Source organism: Vidua chalybeata, chromosome 5 (genome assembly GCF_026979565.1).
Source record: "Vidua chalybeata isolate OUT-0048 chromosome 5, bVidCha1 merged haplotype, whole genome shotgun sequence".
Classification (NCBI taxonomy): domain Eukaryota; kingdom Metazoa; phylum Chordata; class Aves; order Passeriformes; family Viduidae; genus Vidua; species Vidua chalybeata.
The window spans coordinates 72,449,732-72,474,828 of NC_071534.1; the positions used below are offsets into that span (position 1 = coordinate 72,449,732).

Genomic DNA, 25,097 nt, shown 5'->3' on the forward strand with positions numbered 1-25,097 from the left:
ATGCCGGGTGCCGTCCCCCCGAGGGGGGTGTGTAGAATACTACATCCTGTCAAGTGCTTCGTTTTTATAGGTATTGGTAAAAATAGGAATTTGTCTCTAAATTCATTTGGAAAGAAAGCCAGAGCAGCCCCAGGTGTGAACTGTGAGGATAAGGAGGGGCCGGCTCCTGCCGGCAGCTGTTTTAGGGGCTTTGCCTCAGCTGATTTTACAGGGAGCTGCTGGAGAAGAGGAGTTTATGGGCGGCTCCTGGGGCTGTCCTTGGAAGGACGGTGACAGCTTCGGACAGGGTCTGGGGGATCACCTGGATACGCACTTGGATACCTGGAGCATTGCTCAGAGGAGGTGCCGAGGGACAAACCTTTGTGCCAGGTAGCGGCAGCCAAACAGGTGAGCCCATGTGCATTTGTAGCGGGGACATTTCTCCTTTCCCTTTTAAATTTCATCTTGCCAATCCCTCCCCGGTGCTCCCAGAAAAAAAAAAAAAAAAAAAAAAAAGAAAAGAAAAAAAAGTATTTTGAGTAGGAAAGAAATTCAAATTGAGGGTAGCGACTTGTCTTCCATTATTGACCGTGTCTGAACTGGTGGGGGATCCCCTTTCACGTGTGGTTTTGAGGGTATTGATTGAAGGAAAACCTGCCTTTTCCAGGATGTTAGGGGTATCCCAGGGGTGTCAGGGAATCGACAATACACAGCCCATTGTTCTATTTGTAGTTCACCTCTACTTCTTATATAATTTTTCTGCTGACAAATCTTATGCTTAGCTCGAATCGCAGTTCTGCTGTTTCTGAGGCCTGCCTTTTGCAGCTTTCCCAAAACCCTCTGGTTTGAAAGATTCCCACAACTTGAGGGATTTCATTTGAGGACAAGCCCTTCTTTTCTGCTCTTACAGGGGCTGAAACTGAAGGGGAGAACACATTTATTTGCCCTTGTTGAAGTGAGGCGAGCACCTGAGTGTGGCGTAAGTTCCGGGGGTTGAATTGAAGGAGGCTGCAGCTCTCGCAGCGTTTGAAGGGTTGGGATCGGGCTGTGCCGCTGCATTGGAGGGCGCTTCTTGTGCCCCTGGCCCGGCAGCCAAGGCTGTGGCGCGGGAGCTGCTGGCGTTGCCCGGGGAGCTGCCGAGGTGGAAGGGGACTTGGGCGCGGCCGGGCTGGCGCGGGACTGCCGGAGCCGCGCCGGAGCGAGGCGTGCGGAGCCGAGGGGAGCTTTGCCGGGCCGGCGGGCGGGAGAGGCGGCGCGGGCGCTGCGCCGGTGCCGGCCGGTGCCGGCCGCTCCGTCCGCTCCGGGCGCGGGGCTCGGGCGCCGCCGGGGCCCCCTGGGCCCGGTGCCGGCCCCGCCGGGCAGGGGGAGCGGGCGGGGGGCTCCCGGCGCGGCGCCGCCTCTGCCTGCCGCAGGAGCCGCTTTCCTGCCGGGAGCCGCGCTCCGCCCGGTGCCGGCAGCGCGGCTTTTCATTTTCCGAAGGTCCTTGGTGTAGCGCTTTGGAGGTGGTTCTTAGGAATTGATTGTATCGTTTTCTTTTGTTCGTGCTTGGTGTATGCTAAGGGACATGGTGTACTTCTTGAATGTTATGGTTCTTGGTTCAGGTGCTGATGGCAAGGATTTATTTGGATTGAGTTTTGTTGTTGGATTTCATTTTTGTGGAATTTGGTGGATTTTTTTTTGTTTTGATTTGATTTTTTTGGTTGGGTTTTTAAATAATATTTTTATATTATAAAAAGATAATTTAAAATTCTATATTTTAAGGTTTACAATGTTTTTTTATGGGTCGTGGCATGAAGTAGCGGTTAGGTTTTTAATTGGATTGTGGTGGCTTTTATTAGCGTGAGTATGTAGTGTTCGTTTTGGTGGGTTTGAGGCAGTGTCCTGTAGTTAATTAGTGAGGTTTTTGTAATATTGGTCATTGCATTATTGTTGATTGTATTATAGAGGTTTTATTCATTTGGTATGTTTGATTGTCGTGTATGTTTTGTTGTTGCAGAGAATCTGGGAGATATTGTTTATGGTTCCATTTATCTTTTGGCTTGGTGTTTATTTCCAGGTGGTATTTTAGTTTTGATGATGGTTTGAGGCATTATGGGTTTATTGAGTTAGGAATCATTTTTTTGTTGTTGTTAATTGAAGTTTTTTTTTTTTTTTTTTTTTTTTTTTTTTTTTTTTTTTTTGTAGTTTGATGTATTTGGTTGCTGGTTTTTATTCGTTTTATTTTTGGGAACATGGTTGTTTATATGGTGGATTTTTTTCGGTAGTTATTTTATTTGGGTGGTGATTTTTTTGTTTCTTAGTGGTTTAGATTTTTTTATATCGGTAATTGGTTTGGTGGTTTTTTAAGTTTATTTTATAGCGTATTGGGTTCTCTTTATGAGTTAGTGTTGAGGTAGAGTTTTTTTTTTGGTTTTTTTTTTTTTTTTAGTAACGTTCAGGGTCTGTTGTAGGGTTTGGAGTTTAGTAAGTTAGTTGGATTTTTTTTTTTTCTTTTTAGTGGGTTTTGTGATTTGCTGTGTGGGATTGTATAGGGTTTTTTTTTCATTTTTGTTTAATTTTTGTGATGTGATAAGAATTGTTAGTGAAAAGAGTGTAGTGTGGGTTTTTTTTGCTGGTAGTTGGTTGGCTGGTGGAGCCATTCTAATATTTTTGGACGGTATGGGTGGGAATTTGTTGCTGTTTGTATTGGCATTTTAGTTTTAGGTATTGGATCTTAAATGCAAAATTATAACTATAACTATAATGTAAGAAAACAAATCTAGAAATATAAAAATGGGAATATAAAACTTCCATTTTAAATATAAATAGAATACATATAAATAGAACATGTAACATAAATAATATTATCTATCACCGTAAGATGTTCTAATGTTTGATATAGAGTATTTTATACTCTATAGAGTATTTTAGAGTATGTTTATATAAGTACATATGAATATAGATTATACATATAAATCAAATCCATAGAAAATATCAATCTAGAAATGTATAATTAATATATGTAGATAGATATAAAATCCAAAATCATAGAAATTGATACAATACATAATGGATATGATACTGTATATGTCTTATTATACCACATGACATGTCATATATTTTATATATCTAAATATAGTACATCAATATACTGTAATATAATATGTAAGAAACTATAAATGTAAATATCAAAAGCATAAATAGAAAAATATTCAAATATAGTTTAAAATAAAGGGGTTTTTAAAATTTTCTATTTGGTAGTAGGCAGGGCTTTTATTATAAAAATTAAAAATAGAAATAAAATAAATTAGAAAGGGCTTCTTTGGTTTTTATTTGGTTAGAGGCAGGGTTTTTATTTTAAAAAATATGAATATACATTTTATTTTGATATAATTCTAAAAATAGAAATAGATAATCAATGTATAAAGATAGATAAAAAATATAAAGTGTAAATAAAAATAAGTAATAGGAAGATATAGAATATAAATAACACCATCCATCAATCTACATTTACAATGCAAATTTCAATAGAAATGCGAAAAACATAGATAAATTTAAACACAGTTTAGAAGAAAGGGGTTTTTTTTTAGGTTTTGACTTGGGTAGAGGCAGGGGTTTTATTATAAACAATATAAACCTTTTAGAAATATCAATCTAAATATAGAAATATGTAATCAATATATTAAGACATGCATAAAAATAGAAAATAAAATAAACTTTAAGTAATATGAATGAATGTAAGAAATTATCAAATTATCATTATACATCAGTATACATTTTAAATCAAAATGTGAATATAAATATAAAAAATATAAAAATAATATAGATTGAAATATAGCTTAAAAGAAAAGATTTTTTATTTTGGTTCTTATTGGGTTAGAGGCAGGTTTTTTTTTTTTTTTTTTTTGTCGGTGTTTTTCGGTTTCGTGCGGGATGTTTAGGGGCATTTATTGCAGAGGATGTTTTGAAGGGGGTCGCGCCTGTTCTTCTTTGCGCGCCTTCCCCGCCTGCAGCCCCAGGGCGGGCGGCAGTGCCGCCGCCTTGTGGCCAGAGTGCAGTACTGCAGCCCTCGCCCGAGGTCCTCCCGCGGCCGCCACCTTGGGAGTGGGTTGTCGCGGACTCGCTTGACCTTCCCAATATGGCGGCAAAAAAGGCGGGAAAAAGGAGGACCTCGGTCTGTCTACTGCACTGCCTGCACGGCACCCTGACGCCGGCGCCGCCCCGCGGGATTTTTTTCGCTTTTTCCCGTGTCGTGGCCACGGACTGTGAGCTCAGCGGCTGCGCGGGCGGTCAGGTTTTGAGCGGGCGCCGACAGGCATCGGCAAAAACGCCTCTCCCTTCCGAGGGCCTCACGCGGCCGCCATCTTGAAAGTGTCGCGGCGGCCGGGACACTCTTGACCTTCTCAATATGGCGGATAAAAAAAAAAAAAAAAAAAAAAGCGCGGGAAAATCGTGGTCCGCGTGCTGCACTGCCCGCGCGCCACGCAGGGGCCGCCCCGCCGGGATTTCCCGCGGCCTTGCCAGTACTGCGGACACGGGCTGTTGCCGCACTTGCGCCGCGGGCGGGTGGGTTTCAGGCAGCATTTTTCTTTTAAATAAGAGATCGTTAATATTAATATCATAGAGCTAGAATTTGCTTACAGGCAGGGCTTTTATTTTAAAGAACAGAACTATTTTTGCAATAGAAATATAGAAATGTATATTAATATATCTGGATATATAAAAAGATAAAATATAAATAAATAGAAGTCATAGGAAGAAGATATTTAATATAGAATCGAAATAACATCATGCATCAATATACATGATAAATGGGAATGTGAAAAGTATAAATATGAAAGATAGTTCTAGAGAGTTTAAAAGAAAAGGATTTTGGAGGGGTTTTATTGGGTTAGAGGCAGTGTGTTTTAGTTTGTGTGCGGGTGGTTTTGGGCCATTTATTTTTCAGGATTTTTCCAAGGGGATCGCCCCTGTTCTTTTCTGCCTCCCTTCCCTCCGGGCGAGCGGCAGCCCCCGGCTGTGGCCGGCGGCGGTGCTGCCGCCTTGTGGACAGAGAGCGGTACTGCAGCCCCCCCCAGCCAGCGCCCTGCCCCTCGCCGCTGGGTGCCGGCTGAGGGGGGAAGGACGGCTGCCGAGCGTGGGAAGGGCGAGGCGCGGGAGCGAGCGGCAAGCGGGGCGGTGTCTGTAAATAGAGGGGAGGGGTGAAGGAGATTCGGGAGAGCAAAGGGACCCGATGACCGAGAAGAACGGCAGCGGCGAGGGCGGCCCGGCGGGGCCGCTTTCGGCGGGCGGCGGAGGCGCGGTCGCAGCGCTCACGGGCCGGGGGCGGCGGGCGGGGGGCGAGCGGCGTCGGAACAGGGCTGCACTCCCCTTTCCCGATCCCCGCGCGCGTCCCTCTCTAGACGCTGGAAGCGACCGCGTGCCGGAAAATGCCGCCGGGGCGGCGCGCAGGCGGCGGAGCGGGGCCCCGGCTTTCCCCGCCCCTCCTGCCGCCATCTTTGGAAGGTCAAGCGAGCCGTCCCCGTCCCGCCGCGTCGCTGTCTCGTCCCGCCGCGTTCCCGCCGCCTCCCCGTGCTTCCCCGCCGTCTCCACTCTGACACGATCCGCCCCCGTCCCGGACCCCCTCCGCTGCAGGGAAATGCAGGAGAACGCGAAAGCATCGGGGCAGAGCAGCCGCTGGAGGTGCCCGAGCCGTCTCCCCCTTGCCCGCAGGGCCGGAGTTGCCCACCGCCGGCAGCTGACAGGTACGCTGACAGCACGGGCGGCTCCGGCACACGCTTTGCCTCGCTGTGTTCCGGTGCCGTGCTGCTGCGGGAGGACGGGGCCAGCGCTCCAAAGGCCAGAGCAGAGCGCTGGCGAATGGGAGGCGAGGAAGGCTTGGGCTAAGGATGGATTGCAACCGGGCTGCCTGTAAGTGCGCAGAGAGACCTTTGTCATCCACGCTGCCAAAAGGAGCACCTGGTACACCCTATAGGTGTGCCTTGTGTTTCACGTGTTTTCATTTCCTGTTTGTGTCATCCCAAAAAGCAGGGACGGAGCAAATGGGACTGGTTCCCACTGTTGCTGTGTGAAGGCTTTTTACAGGCTGCTGTATTGATGTCATCTTTTTTTCACCCCAAGTTTGGCTTTTCCCATGCTTTTCCCGTAGCTGCTGCATTGGGTGTCCCCAGGAGGGCTGGGTTCCTCAGCAGGGGTCTTAGGAGTTGCTATGGATTCTGATTTTTCTGAAGCTGTATGGAAGCGTGCTAGCGAATCAGCTCTTTTCTCTCCTGAAAAGCTTTCCATCTATGTCCACCCGTGCGTCTCTGTGTTTTAATCACGTAGCCGGACGCGCTGAGGTTTTTACTTTCTAAGCCAAAAGCTGAAGCAGATGACCGTTTGCTTTGTGTGTGTGAGGAGTGGCATTTGTGCTGGAGAGCTGCGGTTGGGAACAAAAGATGGACTAAAGGTGCTCTGGGGACGGGCACGGGAGGAAACGCACAGAAAGGCAAGGCAGTGATGATTGCGGAGGAGAAATGAGAGGTGGTTGCTTCCGATCCGTGGGGACTTTCCTTGGGAGTGATCGATCAGAGAGCGTATGGAAGTAGAGAGCATCTTCTGGCTGCTTCTGTTCTGTAAACTTCTCCCTGGCTTCACAGGTCCGTGCTGGAGAGTGGGAGAAGGGTCCCTGCTGGCTGCCGTGTCCTGGGTGGGCACAGAGCTCTGACCTCGGCCAGATGGGCTGGTGAGTATTGAATCAATCCCTGCCTCCTCGTGAGCAAGTTGTTTGAAGGAGTTTGAGGCAGGGACGGCTTTTAGCCGGCTGCAGTTCGGTTTCTTTCTCACAGGTTTCCGGGTGTTTTGATCCTGACGTCGCCAAAGCCTCAGGTTTGCTGAATTGGGGCTCTTACCTGTGTGACCCGTGAAATGTCCCGGAAGCTGATCGATGTCTTCCTGCTCCCGCTGTGTTCATTTGGGCTGTGCTTCAGGCTTCTCTCCCTGGGCCCTTGCCGTTGCCGTATCTCTTGGATGCCGTGCAGAACGGAATCAGGCAGCCAAGCCTCAGGTTCACCTTCTCCCTCACCCTCTGCGCTGCTCGTGTGGCACAGCAGATCCTGAAGCCAGGTACTGGGACGTGCTGCGTGTGTCACTGCTGGGGTGAAAAACAGAGCCCTGGGGAGTGTCGATCCCCTCACCTGCTCTGTGCTCGTGCGCTCTTGCCTGAGCTTTTCCTCCTGGGCAAGAGAAGGGGAGGGTGGGCAGCAATGGGAATGCGCCTCAGAGCAAAGGCCTTCTGCAGTTGCCGGGCTGTTCTCCCAGCTCGGAGCGCTGCACGCTCACTGACTGCAGCTTCCAGGAATTGTCGTCCGTGCTTGTGGATTGGGAGCGCTGTCCTCCTCCACCATGCCAACCTTTTCTCTTTACAGAGGAGCACGTGTACATAAGGGTAAAGAGATTCCTTCTGTCACACCGGTATTTGGACCTGAGGAAGGTACCAGGTTTTCTCCAGCTTTTCTACAGTTTTGATTTTGAGGTAAGAGTCCCATTTTAGGTACCCAGTAATTCTTCAGAAATGTATTAGAAACAGCCGCAAAAATACAATGAAACCTCATTCTCCCACGGGTAGTTAATTAGAAGCGTCTTTCTTATGTTTCATGTAGGAATTCAAAATGTTATTTCTGTGAGGTTTTTGTTGTCTTCTTAATACTAGCGCACAAGGAGTTGTGCTGTGTATGCTCTGTGAGCACAAGAAAAGAATGTTCTGCCCCGGCTAGCTACAATTCCTCTTTGAGTTTAGGTGAGTAACTTGGAGTTCAACTGAAGTATTTTAGAAACAGCAACTTCTAAAATTCCATTTCCACTGCATGTTTGGGCTGCAGACTGACTGTTCCCAATGGATGTTAGCGATTAAATTTGATAGGAATGGAAAATTGAGAAGTCCAGAAGAAGCTGTGGTAATTCCTGAGCTGGCACTCAGAGGGAACCGGGGTTTTGTGCTCTTAGGAGCATGTATCCTTTGGAAATGTCTGAATGTCTGACGGTGGTATTTTTCTTTATGGCTTCCAGTACAAAACAGCACGAGTGGATCCTCAGATTTCTTGGGGAAGGGCTGCGTGACAAACATTGCTGTGAGCTCTATGTCTACCAGAGGATTTTCCGGGTCATTCTTTCCTTTCTCAGCAGTCCTTTGTGTGACCAGGGCTCCCAGGTAAGAATTGAAAAAGAACAGTTCCCAAATACCCCAAACCACAAAAGCTTGTATGGCCTCAAGATCTCAAGTACAAAACAGAAAGGAGCAGCTGATTCTGCCTTGGTCCTCTTGAAAATCTGTTCCTTGTTGGTTTTGTGGATGTGTGGAGGGGGAAATAATTTAGGTTGTGTCTAAACCAGTCCCATCCTTATCCCCTGAAACTGGGACCGGTTCCTGCCATCGTGGAGCCTCACGTGGGTGCCGTGGTTTTGCTCCTGCAGTCGGGGTCTTTTCTTTTTGGGGTCTCTATTCCCCAGCCAGCACGTTTGTCACCTGCACAGTGCTTCGGCAGGAGGGAAACTCGCCTGCCGGGAGCTCTCAGGTTTGGGAGCATCCACCCTGAGGATTTCAGGTATCAAAACCTCGGACAAAAAGAGAAAATTGTCTTGCTACCTGAATACTTCTTGTAAGAGCAGCACCTGTGGTGTGAAGCGTTGAAGGGAGAATGTCTTTCCTTCTCTGGAGTTGCTGAGAACAGGCGGTGTTCATTTTAGCTGGAAGTTGATCGGGTACCAGCCAAATTGCTCATTTTATTTTAGATAATCAGATCTTGGCTGTAAAAGAACAAGTTGCATTTTCTGTTTCAGAGTCCTATTCTGGAGATACGACAGAGTGCTGCCCGTGTCACCTCTAGAGCTGCCCATGAGCCGATAGAGGATCACAGCCTCCTCTCGTGGGTCCTGCACGGCTTAGAGAAAAGGTAACCAGCCAAGTACGGGAGACATGGGGACAATTTCCTGTCCACGGCTGAAGAATGACGTGGCTGAGGATGAAAGCAAGGGGGACAGACCTGGAGACGGGGGCACCGAGGGCTGCACTGGCAGAACTTGCTGAACGCTGAGGTGTCCCTTGTGTTTTTGAGAAGAGAATCAAGAGGCTTTCAGGTGGTGGTGGGAGGGACGATGGTGGGGGGGCTGTGTGATTTGGGAATCACTTCCTTGACAAAGCAAAAGGACACCTTGTGCTGGTGTCTTTAGCTTTGAAATTTCAAGCAGCCTCAGTTCCCATCCTGTCACAGGACCTGCTGCACAGGAAGTGGCACAGTAATGGATTTGAGCTGTCTAGAACGTTACTTCTCCTCCCCTTGCCTCTCCCTGACAAAAAAAATCTCTTCTGCAAGCACAGAGTGCCCTGACAGGTTCAGGCAAGTGCACCAAAAGTGCCCTAGAATATGGTCCCCCGTAGGAGATGGACCAGCTGCTGGTGAGGATCTGCCTTTCAAATGTGGTTTTCTTTTCTTTTTTTTCTTTTTGTTCTGTTTCATTTTGTTTTTCAGGTTTCTGGAGAACCAGGTGATAAATAAAATGATTTCCTTACTCCATCCTTTGTGGCTAATAAATTTAGGAGACAAGAGAGAAAACAGGAATCGATCCCAGATGCTGCTGTTGAGATGGGTATATGATCTACCTGTATATAGATATATGCGTATCTCTGTATATCTGTGTAGTGATAATAATGGGAGTTTTTATGATACGTTGCTTTACTGTCTTCTATTTTTAATAAAGTGTGATTTTAAGTTATTAGGTATAACATTTTATTCTGCTTATTGGCTAAAGTAACATTTTCTTGTATTTTATTGGTATCAAGTCATGTTAATCATTAATTGGTAAGAGTTTATAATGAATTATTAAGGTGTGAATATTGTTCATTAAGGTACGTCTTTTTTTTACTGTAGGTATTTTCATGTGTTCGTATGGGTTTTTATGTTAATGATTTTGGGTTTTTGTGTTATGAATATATTAGTATTTTATTAGGGTTTTTTTGGTTAGTTTACTTGTTTGGTGTGTAGATCACTCCTGTTAAGTATGTTTATCTATATATGTTTTAAAATGTAAGTTATAAATCTACTTGTTAAGGATTTTTGTAGAGTTCTATGTAAAAATTTAAATCGGTAGGGGAGATAAAAAGCAGTAATTATTAATAAGATGAGTATTTTAGTTTTTAATAATGATTTAAGTTATTCAGCGATGTTTTAATTTTTGAAAATATTATTTAGTTATTTTTTATGTGTGATTGATTAATTTTTAAAAAAAAATTAGTAATGTTTTTGTAAATTGATTTCTTGTGATTTCATCAATTTATATATTTTTAAAAATGTTTTCTATTTATGATTGTGTGTGAATAATAAAAAATGAACAGTTGTTTTATTTTGTAAGGTAGTATGTTTAAAGATGTTCATATTTGGCAGTAATTTATTTAACGTTATACATGTGTTATTGTTTGATTTGGTTAGTTAATAAGTAAGTTCATTTGATGTGCTTCAAGTGTGAGTTGTAGTTATTTTAGGTGTTAAAAGAGATGTAGAACTAATAGAATTAGGTTGTTAAAAGGTTGTACGATTTTGATCCTGAGAAGTAAATTTGTGTTGGAGTGATTGGGTATTTTTAGGTGGGTTTGTTTTTTTTTTTTGTTTGTTTTTTTTTTGTTTGTTTTGTTTTTTTAATATGTATTATTGTTATGTTTGGTCTTAGTGGGTTAATTGTTTTAAATTGTAGGTTTGCTGTTTTGAGGTAACTTCTTTGTGGTTTGGTGTGGTTTGGGGGTTGTTTTGTAACTAAATATTGTACAAGTATTTGTTTGTAATGATTTGAGTAATTTTACTTTTGGTGGTTTACCTGTCATTTGGGGTATGAGTGTATAAATGTTATTTGAAGAGTTTATGTTACGTGTAAGTTTTTTGATTTGCCATTTAGTGTTTGTAAAGGATAAGGTTAGTTGTGAGGAGGTATACAAACGAGCTACGTAGAAAAGAGATTTTTCGGGTTGGTGACTGATAAACAGAGCGTATTTGGACGTGGGGTTTTAGTTAGTGTTACTTGTTTGTTCTGTTTTGGTTGTGGAACTATTTCTTTCGGGGTTGGGTTTTTTTTTTTTTTTTTTTTCTTTGGTGTGTTTTAAATAAGGCTTGACACAGTGAGTAGGACTCTTGTGTGATTTTTTTTTTTTTTTTTTTTAATTGTGGAAACATAAGTATAACGTGTTCTGTAGGTTATGAAATTGACGGGACTACATTATTGGCTACTTACTAAATCTTGTAGTTGTGAGTAGGTTTTTGTAACTCTGATTTTGAAATCAAAGAAGAAAAGTGAGGAGACGAAGGAGGTAGAGAAGTTATCTCCTTCTAGGACAGAAAGGGTTTAGCGCAGAAACTGCTGGGTCTAATGTGGCGCGGGGGTTTCCGTGCGCCGGCCGGGCCGGGCGCGGGGCTCGGCGGCAGGAGAGCGGCGAGCTGTGCGCGTGCGCGGGAGGCGCGCTGCCGCGGGGAGCCGAGCGGAGCCGAGCCGAGTCGAGCGGAGCCGAGCGGAGGTGAATGGAGCCGAGCGGAGCCGAGCGGAGCCGAGTCGAGCGGAGCCGAGCGGAGGTGAATGGAGCCGAGCCGAGGCGAATGGAGGCGAACGGAGCGAGCGGCTCCGAGTTGAGCCGAGCCGAGCTGCGCCGAAGAGGCGAATCCAGCCGAGGCTAGCGGAGAACAGCCCGAGTGTAGGCGAGGAGCCGAGCGGGGCCGAACCGAGCCGAGCTCCGCCGAGCGCAGCATCCCGAGCAGGGCGGGCCGCCGGGGCGGGCTCGGGTGGAGTCGGGGCTCTCTGAGGCTCCCCGTCCTGTCCCGCTCTCTACCCCTCCTTCTTCCTCCCTGTATTCCTCTTCTTTCTCTCTTTCCCCCATTTCCCGCTCTCCCCAAAGCCGACCCCTTTCTCTCCCTTTTCGGCCTCCCCTCTCGTCCCCCCCTCCATCCTTCCTTCCTCCTCCCCGTATTCCTGTTCTTTGTCCGCAGACCCTCCCCTCCTCTCCCTCGCAAACCCGACACCCCGCGCCCCCCCCCCCCCCACTCCTTCCTGCTCTGTCCCTATCCCGCTCCTCCGTTCTATTCCTCTTCTCTCCCTCCTCTGTGCACCATCCCTCTTCCCCGCTCCCGGCCTTTCCCTTGCCCTCCCGCTTTCCTCCACAGCCCGACCTCCCTCCCTACCCTTTCTCATGCCCTGCTAGCCCTCTTCTCTTCCCGTCGCCCCGTTCCTTCTTTCCCCGCAGCCGCGGGGCCGGGGGCGCCGGAGAATAAAGCCCAGAGGGCCGGAGCCCGGCGCCCCTGGGCCCTTGCGGGAGTCCCCGCACGGGGCCGGAGGCTCTCGGCGGATCCCCCCGTGCCGGTCAAACCCCGCCCGGCCCCGCCGGACCTGCGGCTTTGCCGGCATCGCGCTGAGAGCGGCCCCCGCTCTGTGCCGTGCCGTCCGTGCCGCGTCCCCGCCGTCTCTGCCGCTCCCTCTCTCTGCCCCTCGCCCGTGACAGCGAGGCTGGGCAGGAGCTTCGACCCTTCTGGGGGCTGCCCCCTTTTCTTGTTGCGGCAGAGTCCCTTTCGGGGGGATGTACATGTGGAAAGGGATGGAAGCAAGTGCTGGGCTGCTGTCCAGGGCAGTTAAGACTCGTTCTGTGCCTTCTTTGGGGGCCAGGAAAAAGGGGTGAAGACTCGGGGCTCTGGTGTCATTTGGGGCACCCTAAGGTCCCTAGGAGAGGGAGGCACGCTGCGGCGGAGGAGCAGGTGGGTGGCGAATGAGGGGGGTCATGCCGGGTGCCGTCCCCCCGAGGGGGGTGTGTAGAATACTACATCCTGTCAAGTGCTTCGTTTTTATAGGTATTGGTAAAAATAGGAATTTGTCTCTAAATTCATTTGGAAAGAAAGCCAGAGCAGCCCCAGGTGTGAACTGTGAGGATAAGGAGGGGCCGGCTCCTGCCGGCGGCTGTTTTAGGGGCTTTGCCTCAGCTGATTTTACAGGGAGCTGCTGGAGAAGAGGAGTTTATGGGCGGCTCCTGGGGCTGTCCTTGGAAGGACGGTGACAGCTTCGGACAGGGTCTGGGGGATCACCTGGATACGCACTTGGATACCTGGAGCATTGCTCAGAGGAGGTGCCGAGGGACAAACCTTTGTGCCAGGTAGCGGCAGCCAAACAGGTGAGCCCATGTGCATTTGTAGCGGGGACATTTCTCCTTTCCCTTTTAAATTTCATCTTGCCAATCCCTCCCCGGTGCTCCCAGAAAAAAAAAAAAAAAAAAAAAAAAGAAAAGAAAAAAAAGTATTTTGAGTAGGAAAGAAATTCAAATTGAGGGTAGCGACTTGTCTTCCATTATTGACCGTGTCTGAACTGGTGGGGGATCCCCTTTCACGTGTGGTTTTGAGGGTATTGATTGAAGGAAAACCTGCCTTTTCCAGGATGTTAGGGGTATCCCAGGGGTGTCAGGGAATCGACAATACACAGCCCATTGTTCTATTTGTAGTTCACCTCTACTTCTTATATAATTTTTCTGCTGACAAATCTTATGCTTAGCTCGAATCGCAGTTCTGCTGTTTCTGAGGCCTGCCTTTTGCAGCTTTCCCAAAACCCTCTGGTTTGAAAGATTGCCACAACTTGAGGGATTTCATTTGAGGACAAGCCCTTCTTTTCTGCTCTTACAGGGGCTGAAACTGAAGGGGAGAACACATTTATTTGCCCTTGTTGAAGTGAGGCGAGCACCTGAGTGTGGCGTCAGTTCCGGGGGTTGAATTGAAGGAGGCTGCAGCTCTCGCAGCGTTTGAAGGGTTGGAATGGGGCTGTGCCGCTGCATTGGAGGGCGCTTCTTGTGCCCCTGGCCCGGCAGCCAAGGCTGTGGCGCGGGAGCTGCTGGCGTTGCCCGGGGAGCTGCCGAGGTGGAAGGGGACTTGGGCGCGGCCGGGCTGGCGCGGGACTGCCGGAGCCGCGCCGGAGCGAGGCGTGCGGAGCCGAGGGGAGCTTTGCCGGGCCGGCGGGCGGGAGAGGCGGCGCGGGCGCTGCGCCGGTGCCGGCCGGTGCCGGCCGCTCCGTCCGCTCCGGGCGCGGGGCTCGGGCGCCGCCGGGGCCCCCTGGGCCCGGTGCCGGCCCCGCCGGGCAGGGGGAGCGGGCGGGGGGCTCCCGGCGCGGCGCCGCCTCTGCCTGCCGCAGGAGCCGCTTTCCTGCCGGGAGCCGCGCTCCGCCCGGTGCCGGCAGCGCGGCTTTTCATTTTCCGAAGGTCCTTGGTGTAGCGCTTTGGAGGTGGTTCTTAGGAATTGATTGTATCGTTTTCTTTTGTTCGTGCTTGGTGTATGCTAAGGGACATGGTGTACTTCTTGAATGTTATGGTTCTTGGTTCAGGTGCTGATGGCAAGGATTTATTTGGATTGAGTTTTGTTGTTGGATTTCATTTTTGTGGAATTTGGTGGATTTTTTTTGGTTTTGATTTTTTTGTTTTGATTTTTTTGGTTGGGTTTTTAAATAATATTTTTATATTATAAAAAGATAATTTAAAATTCTATATTTTAAGGTTTACAATGTTTTTTTATGGGTCGTGGCATGAAGTAGCGGTTAGGTTTTTAATTGGATTGTGGTGGCTTTTATTAGCGTGAGTATGTAGTGTTCGTTTTGGTGGGTTTGAGGCAGTGTCCTGTAGTTAATTAGTGAGGTTTTTGTAATATTGGTCATTGCATTATTGTTGATTGTATTATAGAGGTTTTATTCATTTGGTATGTTTGATTGTCGTGTATGTTTTGTTGTTGCAGAGAATCTGGGAGATATTGTTTATGGTTCCATTTATCTTTTGGCTTGGTGTTTATTTCCAGGTGGTATTTTAGTTTTGATGATGGTTTGAGGCATTATGGGTTTATTGAGTTAGGAATCATTTTTTTGTTGTTGTTAATTGAAGTTTTTTTTTTTTTTTTTTTTTTTTTTTTTTTTTTTTGTAGTTTGATGTATTTGGTTGCTGGTTTTTATTCGTTTTATTTTTGGGAACATGGTTGTTTATATGGTGGATTTTTTTTGGTAGTTATTTTATTTGGGTGGTGATTTTTTTGTTTCTTAGTGGTTTAGATTTTTTTATATCGGTAATTGGTTTGGTGGTTTTTTAAATTTATTTTATAGCGTATTGGGTTCTCTTTATGAGTTAGTGTTGAGGTAGAGTTTTTTTTTTGGTTTTTTTTTTTTTTTAGTAACGTTCAGGGTCTGTTGTAGGGTTTGGAGTTTAGTAAGTTAGTTGGATTTTTTTTTTTTTCTTTTTAGTGGTTTTTGTGATTTGCTGTGTGGGATTGTATAGGGTTTTTTTTCATTTTTGTTTAATTTTTGTGATGTGATAAGAATTGTTAGTGAAAAGAGTGTAGTGTGGGTTTTTTTTGCTGGTAGTTGGTTGGCTGGTGGAGCCATTCTAATATTTTTGGACGGTATGGGTGGGAATTTGTTGCTGTTTGTATTGGCATTTTAGTTTTAGGTATTGGATCTTAAATGCAAAATTATAACTATAACTATAATGTAAGAAAACAAATCTAGAAATATAAAAATGGGAATATAAAACTTCCATTTTAAATATAAATAGAATACATATAAATAGAACATGTAACATAAATAATATTATCTATCACCGTAAGATGTTCTAATGTTTGATATAGAGTATTTTATACTCTATAGAGTATTTTAGAGTATGTTTATATAAGTACATATGAACATAGATTATACATATAAATCAAATCCATAGAAAATATCAATCTAGAAATGTATAATTAATATATGTAGATAGATATAAAATCCAAAATCATAGAAATTGATACAATACATAATGGATATGATACTGTATATGTCTTATTATACCACATGACATGTCATATATTTTATATATCTAAATATAGTACATCAATATACTGTAATATAATATGTAAGAAACTATAAATGTAAATATCAAAAGCATAAATAGAAAAATATTCAAATATAGTTTAAAATAAAGGGGTTTTTAAAATTTTCTATTTGGTAGTAGGCAGGGCTTTTATTATAAAAATTAAAAATAGAAATAAAATAAATTAGAAAGGGCTTCTTTGGTTTTTATTTGGTTAGAGGCAGGGTTTTTATTTTAAAAAATATGAATATACATTTTATTTTGATATAATTCTAAAAATAGAAATAGATAATCAATGTATAAAGATAGATAAAAAATATAAAGTGTAAATAAAAATAAGTAATAGGAAGATATAGAATATAAATAACACCATCCATCAATCTACATTTACAATGCAAATTTCAATAGAAATGCGAAAAACATAGATAAATTTAAACACAGTTTAGAAGAAAGGGTTTTTTTTTTAGGTTTTGACTTGGGTAGAGGCAGGGGTTTTATTATAAACAATATAAACCTTTTAGAAATATCAATCTAAATATAGAAATATGTAATCAATATATTAAGACATGCATAAAAATAGAAAATAAAATAAACTTTAAGTAATATGAATGAATGTAAGAAATTATCAAATTATCATTATACATCAGTATACATTTTAAATCAAAATGTGAATATAAATATAAAAAATATAAAAATAATATAGATTGAAATATAGCTTAAAAGAAAAGATTTTTTATTTTGGTTCTTATTGGGTTAGAGGCAGGTTTTTTTTTTTTTTTTTTTGTCGATGTTTTTCGGTTTCGTGCGGGATGTTTAGGGGCATTTATTGCAGAGGATGTTTTGAAGGGGGTCGCGCCTGTTCTTCTTTGCGCGCCTTCCCCGCCTGCAGCCCCAGGGCGGGCGGCAGTGCCGCCGCCTTGTGGCCAGAGTGCAGTACTGCAGCCCTCGCCCGAGGTCCTCCCGCGGCCGCCACCTTGGGAGTGGGTTGTCGCGGACTCGCTTGACCTTCCCAATATGGCGGCAAAAAAGGCGGGAAAAAGGAGGACCTCGGTCTGTCTACTGCACTGCCTGCACGGCACCCTGACGCCGGCGCCGCCCCGCGGGATTTTTTTTCGCTTTTTCCCGTGTCGTGGCCACGGACTGTGAGCTCAGCGGCTGCGCGGGCGGTCAGGTTTTGAGCGGGCGCCGACAGGCATCGGCAAAAACGCCTCTCCCTTCCGAGGGCCTCACGCGGCCGCCATCTTGAAAGTGTCGCGGCGGCCGGGACACTCTTGACCTTCTCAATATGGCGGATGAAAAAAAAAAAAAAAAAAAAAAGCGCGGGAAAATCGTGGTCCGCGTGCTGCACTGCCCGCGCGCCACGCAGGGGCCGCCCCGCCGGGATTTCCCGCGGCCTTGCCAGTACTGCGGACACGGGCTGTTGCCGCACTTGCGCCGCGGGCGGGTGGGTTTCAGGCAGCATTTTTCTTTTAAATAAGAGATCGTTAATATTAATATCATAGAGCTAGAATTTGCTTACAGGCAGGGCTTTTATTTTAAAGAACAGAACTATTTTTGCAATAGAAATATAGAAATGTATATTAATATATCTGGATATATAAAAAGATAAAATATAAATAAATAGAAGTCATAGGAAGAAGATATTTAATATAGAATCGAAATAACATCATGCATCAATATACATGATAAATGGGAATGTGAAAAGTATAAATATGAAAGATAGTTCTAGAGAGTTTAAAAGAAAAGGATTTTGGAGGGGTTTTATTGGGTTAGAGGCAGTGTGTTTTAGTTTGTGTGCGGGTGTTTTTGGGCCATTTATTTTTCAGGATTTTTCCAAGGGGATCGCCCCTGTTCTTTTCTGCCTCCCTTCCCCCGGGCGAGCGGCAGCCCCCGGCTGTGGCCGGCGGCGGTGCTGCCGCCTTGTGGACAGAGAGCGGTACTGCAGCCCCCCCCAGCCAGCGCCCTGCCCCTCGCCGCTGGGTGCCGGCTGAGGGGGGAAGGACGGCTGCCGAGCGTGGGAAGGGCGAGGCGCGGGAGCGAGCGAGCGGCAAGCGGGGCGGTGTCTGTAAATAGAGGGGAGGGGTGAAGGAGATTCGGGAGAGCAAAGGGACCCGATGACCGAGAAGAACGGCAGCGGCGAGGGCGGCCCGGCGGGGCCGCTTTCGGCGGGCGGCGGAGGCGCGGTCGCAGCGCTCACGGGCCGGGGGCGGCGGGCGGGGGGCGAGCGGCGTCGGAACAGGGCTGCACTCCCCTTTCCCGATCCCCGCGCGCGTCCCTCTCTAGACGCTGGAAGCGACCGCGTGCCGGAAAATGCCGCCGGGGCGGCGCGCAGGCGGCGGAGCGGGGCCCCGGCTTTCCCCGCCCCTCCTGCCGCCATCTTTGGAAGGTCAAGCGAGCCGTCCCCGTCCCGCCGCGTCGCCTCGTCCCGCCGCGTTCCCGCCGCCTCCCCGTGCTTCCCCGCCGTCTCCACTCTGACACGATCCGCCCCCGTCCCGGACCCCCTCCGCTGCAGGGAAATGCAGGAGAACGCGAAAGCATCGGGGCAGAGCAGCCGCTGGAGGTGCCCGAGCCGTCTCCCCCTTGCCCGCAGGGCCGGAGTTGCCCACCGCCGGCAGCTGACAGGTACGCTGACAGCACGGGCGGCTCCGGCACACGCTTTGCCTCGCTGTGTTCCGGTGCCGTGCTGCTGCGGGAGGACGGGGCCAGCGCTCCAAAGGCCAGAGCAGAGCGCTGGCGAATGGGAGGCGAGGAAGGCTTGGGCTAAGGATGGATTGCAACCGGGCTGCCTGTAAGTGCGCAGAGAGACCTTTGTCATCCACGCTGCCAAAAGGAGCACCTGGTACACCCTATAGGTGTGCCTTGTGTTTCACGTGTTTTCATTTCCTGTTTGTGTCATCCCAAAAAGCAGGGACGGAGCAAATGGGACTGGTTCCCACTGTTGCTGTGTGAAGGCTTTTTACAGGCTGCTGTATTGATGTCATCTTTTTTTCACCCCAAGTTTGGCTTTTCCCATGCTTTTCCCGTAGCTGCTGCATTGGGTGTCCCCAGGAGGGCTGGGTTCCTCAGCAGGGGTCTTAGGAGTTGCTATGGATTCTGATTTTTCTGAAGCTGTATGGAAGCGTGCTAGCGAATCAGCTCTTTTCTCTCCTGAAAAGCTTTCCATCTATGTCCACCCGTGCGTCTCTGTGTTTTAATCACGTAGCCGGACGCGCTGAGGTTTTTACTTTCTAAGCCAAAAGCTGAAGCAGATGACCGTTTGCTTTGTGTGTGTGAGGAGTGGCATTTGTGCTGGAGAGCTGCGGTTGGGAACAAAAGATGGACTAAAGGTGCTCTGGGGACGGGCACGGGAGGAAACGCACAGAAAGGCAAGGCAGTGATGATTGCGGAGGAGAAATGAGAGGTGGTTGCTTCCGATCCGTGGGGACTTTCCTTGGGAGTGATCGATCAGAGAGCGTATGGAAGTAGAGAGCATCTTCTGGCTGCTTCTGTTCTGTAAACTTCTCCCTGGCTTCACAGGTCCGTGCTGGAGAGTGGGAGAAGGGTCCCTGCTGGCTGCCGTGTCCTGGGTGGGCACAGAGCTCTGACCTCGGCCAGATGGGCTGGTGAGTATTGAATCAATCCCTGCCTCCTCGTGAGCAAGTTGTTTGAAGGAGTTTGAGGCAGGGACGGCTTTTAGCCGGCTGCAGTTCGGTTTCTTTCTCACAGGTTTCCGGGTGTTTTGATCCTGACGTCGCCAAAGCCTCAGGTTTGCTGAATTGGGGCTCTTACCTGTGTGACCCGTGAAATGTCCCGGAAGCTGATCGATGTCTTCCTGCTCCCGCTGTGTTCATTTGGGCTGTGCTTCAGGCTTCTCTCCCTGGGCCCTTGCCGTTGCCGTATCTCTTGGATGCCGTGCAGAACGGAATCAGGCAGCCAAGCCTCAGGTTCACCTTCTCCCTCACCCTCTGCGCTGCTCGTGTGGCACAGCAGATCCTGAAGCCAGGTACTGGGACGTGCTGCGTGTGTCACTGCTGGGGTGAAAAACAGAGCCCTGGGGAGTGTCGATCCCCTCACCTGCTCTGTGCTCGTGCGCTCTTGCCTGAGCTTTTCCTCCTGGGCAAGAGAAGGGGAGGGTGGGCAGCAATGGGAATGCGCCTCAGAGCAAAGGCCTTCTGCAGTTGCCGGGCTGTTCTCCCAGCTCGGAGCGCTGCACGCTCACTGACTGCAGCTTCCAGGAATTGTCGTCCGTGCTTGTGGATTGGGAGCGCTGTCCTCCTCCACCATGCCAACCTTTTCTCTTTACAGAGGAGCACGTGTACATAAGGGTAAAGAGATTCCTTCTGTCACACCGGTATTTGGACCTGAGGAAGGTACCAGGTTTTCTCCAGCTTTTCTACAGTTTTGATTTTGAGGTAAGAGTCCCATTTTAGGTACCCAGTAATTCTTCAGAAATGTATTAGAAACAGCCGCAAAAATACAATGAAACCTCATTCTCCCACGGGTAGTTAATTAGAAGCGTCTTTCTTATGTTTCATGTAGGAATTCAAAATGTTATTTCTGTGGGTTTTTGTTGTCTTCTTAATACTAGCGCACAAGGAGTTGTGCTGCGTATGCTCTGTGAGCACAAGAAAAGAATGTTCTGCCCCGGCTAGCTACAATTCCTCTTTGAGTTTAGGTGAGTAACTTGGAGTTCAACTGAAGTATTTTAGAAACAGCAACTTCTAAAATTCCATTTCCACTGCATGTTTGGGCTGCAGACTGACTGTTCCCAATGGATGTTAGCGATTAAATTTGATAGGAATGGAAAATTGAGAAGTCCAGAAGAAGCTGTGGTAATTCCTGAGCTGGCACTCAGAGGGAACCGGGGTTTTGTGCTCTTAGGAGCATGTATCCTTTGGAAATGTCTGAATGTCTGACGGTGGTATTTTTCTTTATGGCTTCCAGTACAAAACAGCACGAGTGGATCCTCAGATTTCTTGGGGAAGGGCTGCGTGACAAACATTGCTGTGAGCTCTATGTCTACCAGAGGATTTTCCGGGTCATTCTTTCCTTTCTCAGCAGTCCTTTGTGTGACCAGGGCTCCCAGGTAAGAATTGAAAAAGAACAGTTCCCAAATACCCCAAACCACAAAAGCTTGTATGGCCTCAAGATCTCAAGTACAAAACAGAAAGGAGCAGCTGATTCTGCCTTGGTCCTCTTGAAAATCTGTTCCTTGTTGGTTTTGTGGATGTGTGGAGGGGGAAATAATTTAGGTTGTGTCTAAACCAGTCCCATCCTTATCCCCTGAAACTGGGACCGGTTCCTGCCATCGTGGAGCCTCACGTGGGTGCCGTGGTTTTGCTCCTGCAGTCGGGGCCTTTTCTTTTTGGGGTCTCTATTTCCCCAGCCAGCACGTTTGTCACCTGCACAGTGCTTCGGCAGGAGGGAAACTCGCCTGCCGGGAGCTCTCGGGTTTGGGAGCATCCACCCTGAGGATTTCAGGTATCAAAACCTCGGACAAAAAGAGAAAATTGTCTTGCTACCTGAATACTTCTTGTAAGAGCAGCACCTGTGGTGTGAAGCGTTGAAGGGAGAATGTCTTTCCTTCTCTGGAGTTGCTGAGAACAGGCGGTGTTCATTTTAGCTGGAAGTTGATCGGGTACCAGCCAAATTGCTCATTTTATTTTAGATAATCAGATCTTGGCTGTAAAAGAACAAGTTGCATTTTCTGTTTCAGAGTCCTATTCTGGAGATACGACAGAGTGCTGCCCGTGTCACCTCTAGAGCTGCCCATGAGCCGATAGAGGATCACAGCCTCCTCTCGTGGGTCCTGCACGGCTTAGAGAAAAGGTAACCAGCCAAGTACGGGAGACATGGGGACAATTTCCTGTCCACGGCTGAAGAATGACGTGGCTGAGGATGAAAGCAAGGGGGACAGACCTGGAGACGGGGGCACCGAGGGCTGCACTGGCAGAACTTGCTGAACGCTGAGGTGTCCCTTGTGTTTTTGAGAAGAGAATCAAGAGGCTTTCAGGTGGTGGTGGGAGGGACGATGGTGGGGGGGCTGTGTGATTTGGGAATCACTTCCTTGACAAAGCAAAAGGACACCTTGTGCTGGTGTCTTTAGCTTTGAAATTTCAAGCAGCCTCAGTTCCCATCCTGTCACAGGACCTGCTGCACAGGAAGTGGCACAGTAATGGATTTGAGCTGTCTAGAACGTTACTTCTCCTCCCCTTGCCTCTCCCTGACAAAAAAAATCTCTTCTGCAAGCACAGAGTGCCCTGACAGGTTCAGGCAAGTGCACCAAAAGTGCCCTAGAATATGGTCCCCCGTAGGAGATGGACCAGCTGCTGGTGAGGATCTGCCTTTCAAATGTGGTTTTCTTTTCTTTTTTTTCTTTTTGTTCTGTTTCATTTTGTTTTTCAGGTTTCTGGAGAACAAGGTGATAAATAAAATGATTTCCTTACTCCATCCTCTGTGGCTAATAAATTTAGGAGACAAGAGAGAAAACAGGAATCGATCCCAGATGCTGCTGTTGAGATGGGTATATGATCTACCTGTATATAGATATATGCGTATCTCTGTATATCTGTGTAGTGATAATAATGGGAGTTTTTATGATACGTTGCTTTACTGTCTTCTATTTTTAATAAAGTGTGATTTTAAGTTATTAGGTATAACATTTTATTCTGCTTATTGGCTAAAGTAACATTTTCTTGTATTTTATTGGTATCAAGTCATGTTAATCATTAATTGGTAAGAGTTTATAATGAATTATTAAGGTGTGAATATTGTTCATTAAGGTACGTCTTTTTTTTACTGTAGGTATTTTCATGTGTTCGTACGGGTTTTTATGTTCATGATTTTGGGTTTTTGTGTTATGAATATATTAGTATTTTATTAGGGTTTTTTTTGGTTAGTTTACTTGTTTGGTGTGTAGATCACTCCTGTTAAGTATGTTTATCTATATATGTTTTAAAATGTAAGTTATAAATCTACTTGTTAAGGATTTTTGTAGAGTTCTATGTAAAAATTTAAATCGGTAGGGGAGATAAAAAGCAGTAATTATTAATAAGATGAGTATTTTAGTTTTTAATAATGATTTAAGTTATTCAGCGATGTTTTAATTTTTGAAAATATTATTTAGTTATTTTTTATGTGTGATTGATTAATTTTTAAAAAAAAATTAGTAATGTTTTTGTAAATTGATTTCTTGTGATTTCATCAATTTATATATTTTTAAAAATGTTTTCTATTTATGATTGTGTGTGAATAATAAAAAATGAACAGTTGTTTTATTTTGTAAGGTAGTATGTTTAAAGATGTTCATATTTGGCAGTAATTTATTTAACGTTATACATGTGTTATTGTTTGATTTGGTTAGTTAATAAGTAAGTTCATTTGATGTGCTTCAAGTGTGAGTTGTAGTTATTTTAGGTGTTAAAAGAGATGTAGAACTAATAGAATTAGGTTGTTAAAAGGTTGTACGATTTTGATCCTGAGAAGTAAATTTGTGTTGGAGTGATTGGGTATTTTTAGGTGGGTGTTCTTTTTTTTTTTTTTTTGTTTTTTGTTTTTTTTTTTTTTTTTTTGTTTGTTTGTTTTTTGTTTGTGTATTATTGTTATGTTTGGTCTTAGTGGGTTAATTGTTTTAAATTGTAGGTTTGCTGTTTTGAGGTAACTTCTTTGTGGTTTGGTGTGGTTTGGGGGTTGTTTTGTAACTAAATATTGTACAAGTATTTGTTTGTAATGATTTGAGTAATTTTACTTTTGGTGGTTTACCTGTCATTTGGGGTATGAGTGTATAAATGTTATTTGAAGAGTTTATGTTACGTGTAAGTTTTTTGATTTGCAATTTAGTGTTTGTAAAGGATAAGGTTAGTTGTGAGGAGGTATACAAACGAGCTACGTAGAAAAGAGATTTTTCGGGTTGGTGACTGATAAACAGAGCGTATTTGGACGTGGGGTTTTAGTTAGTGTTACTTGTTTGTTCTGTTTTGGTTGTGGAACTATTTCTTTCGGGGTTGGGTTTTTTTGTTTTTTTTTTTCTTTGGTGTGTTTTAAATAAGGCTTGACACAGTGAGTAGGACTCTTGTGTGATTTTTTTTTTTTTTTTTTTAATTGTGGAAACATAAGTATAACGTGTTCTGTAGGTTATGAAATTGACGGGACTACATTATTGGCTACTTACTAAATCTTGTAGTTGTGAGTAGGTTTTTGTAACTCTGATTTTGAAATCAAAGAAGAAAAGTGAGGAGACGAAGGAGGTAGAGAAGTTATCTCCTTCTAGGACAGAAAGGGTTTAGCGCAGAAACTGCTGGGTCTAATGTGGCGCGGGGGTTTCCGTGCGCCGGCCGGGCCGGGCGCGGGGCTCGGCGGCAGGAGAGCGGCGAGCTGTGCGCGTGCGCGGGAGGCGCGCTGCCGCGGGGAGCCGAGCGGAGCCGAGCGGAGCCGAGTGAGCCGAGCGGAGCCGAGCGTGATGGAGCCGAGCGGAGCCGAGCGGAGCCGAGTCGAGCGGAGCCGAGCGGAGGTGAATGGAGCCGAGCCGAGGCGAATGGAGGCGAACGGAGCGAGCGGCTCCGAGTTGAGCCGAGCCGAGCTGCGCCGAAGAGGCGATCCAGCCGAGTCTAGCGGAGAACAGCCCGAGTGTAGGCGAGGAGCCGAGCGGGGCCGAACCGAGCCGAGCTCCGCCGAGCGCAGCATCCCGAGCAGGGCGGGCCGCCGGGGCGGGCTCGGGTGGAGTCGGGGCTCTCTGAGGCTCCCCGTCCTGTCCCGCTCTCTACCCCTCCTTCTTCCTCCCCGTATTCCTCTTCTTTCTCTCTTTCCCCCATTTCCCGCTCTCCCCAAAGCCGACCCCTTTCTCTCCCTTTTCGGCCTCCCCTCTCGTCCCCCCCTCCATCCTTCCTTCCTCCTCCCCGTATTCCTGTTCTTTGTCCGCAGACCCTCCCCTCCTCTCCCTCGCAAACCCGACACCCCGCCCCCCCCCCCCCCCACTCCTTCCTGCTCTGTCCCTATCCCGCTCCTCCGTTCTATTCCTCTTCTCTCCCTCCTCTGTGCACCATCCCTCTTCCCCGCTCCCGGCCTTTCCCTTGCCCTCCCGCTTTCCTCCACAGCCCGACCTCCCTCCCTACCCTTTCTCATGCCCTGCTAGCCCTCTTCTCTTCCCGTCGCCCCGTTCCTTCTTTCCCCGCAGCCGCGGGGCCGGGGGCGCCGGAGAATAAAGCCCAGAGGGCCGGAGCCCGGCGCCCCTGGGCCCTTGCGGGAGTCCCCGCACGGGGCCGGAGGCTCTCGGCGGATCCCCCCGTGCCGGTCA

General features: G+C 46.8%; 3 protein-coding genes across 3 annotated transcripts in view; all 3 read left to right on the forward strand.

Annotated features, from left to right (window-relative positions):
* LOC128788510 (uncharacterized) lies at positions 1 to 10,329 on the forward strand. The gene is made up of 10 exons (XM_053943575.1): positions 1 to 27; positions 277 to 387; positions 890 to 958; positions 5,593 to 5,702; positions 6,597 to 6,682; positions 6,767 to 6,825; positions 6,927 to 7,062; positions 7,365 to 7,471; positions 8,005 to 8,146; positions 8,776 to 10,329. The coding sequence occupies exons 1-9, from the start codon at positions 1 to 3 to the stop codon at positions 8,053 to 8,055; spliced, it is 756 nt and encodes a 251-aa protein (XP_053799550.1). The 3' UTR covers positions 8,056 to 8,146; positions 8,776 to 10,329.
* LOC128788511 (uncharacterized) lies at positions 9,377 to 22,204 on the forward strand. The gene is made up of 10 exons (XM_053943576.1): positions 9,377 to 9,391; positions 13,019 to 13,129; positions 13,632 to 13,700; positions 18,339 to 18,448; positions 19,343 to 19,428; positions 19,513 to 19,571; positions 19,673 to 19,808; positions 20,111 to 20,217; positions 20,750 to 20,891; positions 21,522 to 22,204. The coding sequence occupies exons 1-9, from the start codon at positions 9,377 to 9,379 to the stop codon at positions 20,798 to 20,800; spliced, it is 744 nt and encodes a 247-aa protein (XP_053799551.1). The 3' UTR covers positions 20,801 to 20,891; positions 21,522 to 22,204.
* Positions 22,123 to 25,097, forward strand: part of LOC128788513 (uncharacterized) — a 12,857-nt gene continuing 9,882 nt past the window's right edge. Inside the window, exon 1 of the mRNA XM_053943577.1 lies at positions 22,123 to 22,137. Coding sequence (XP_053799552.1) covers positions 22,123 to 22,137 — 15 coding nt within the window. The remainder of the gene's footprint in view (positions 22,138 to 25,097) is intronic.

Excerpts from the sequence above, each read along its gene's own strand:
- LOC128788510 (XM_053943575.1), top strand. The coding sequence starts at position 1 with ATGCCGGGTGCCGTCCCCCCGAGGGGG. Across the intron at positions 388-889 it reads AGGTAGCGGCAGCCAAACAG|GGGCTGAAACTGAAGGGGAG; the intron begins GTGAGCCCATGT and ends CTGCTCTTACAG. Across the intron at positions 7,472-8,004 it reads TCTACAGTTTTGATTTTGAG|TACAAAACAGCACGAGTGGA; the intron begins GTAAGAGTCCCA and ends TATGGCTTCCAG.
- LOC128788511 (XM_053943576.1), top strand. Across the intron at positions 13,130-13,631 it reads AGGTAGCGGCAGCCAAACAG|GGGCTGAAACTGAAGGGGAG; the intron begins GTGAGCCCATGT and ends CTGCTCTTACAG. Across the intron at positions 18,449-19,342 it reads CCACCGCCGGCAGCTGACAG|GTCCGTGCTGGAGAGTGGGA; the intron begins GTACGCTGACAG and ends CTGGCTTCACAG.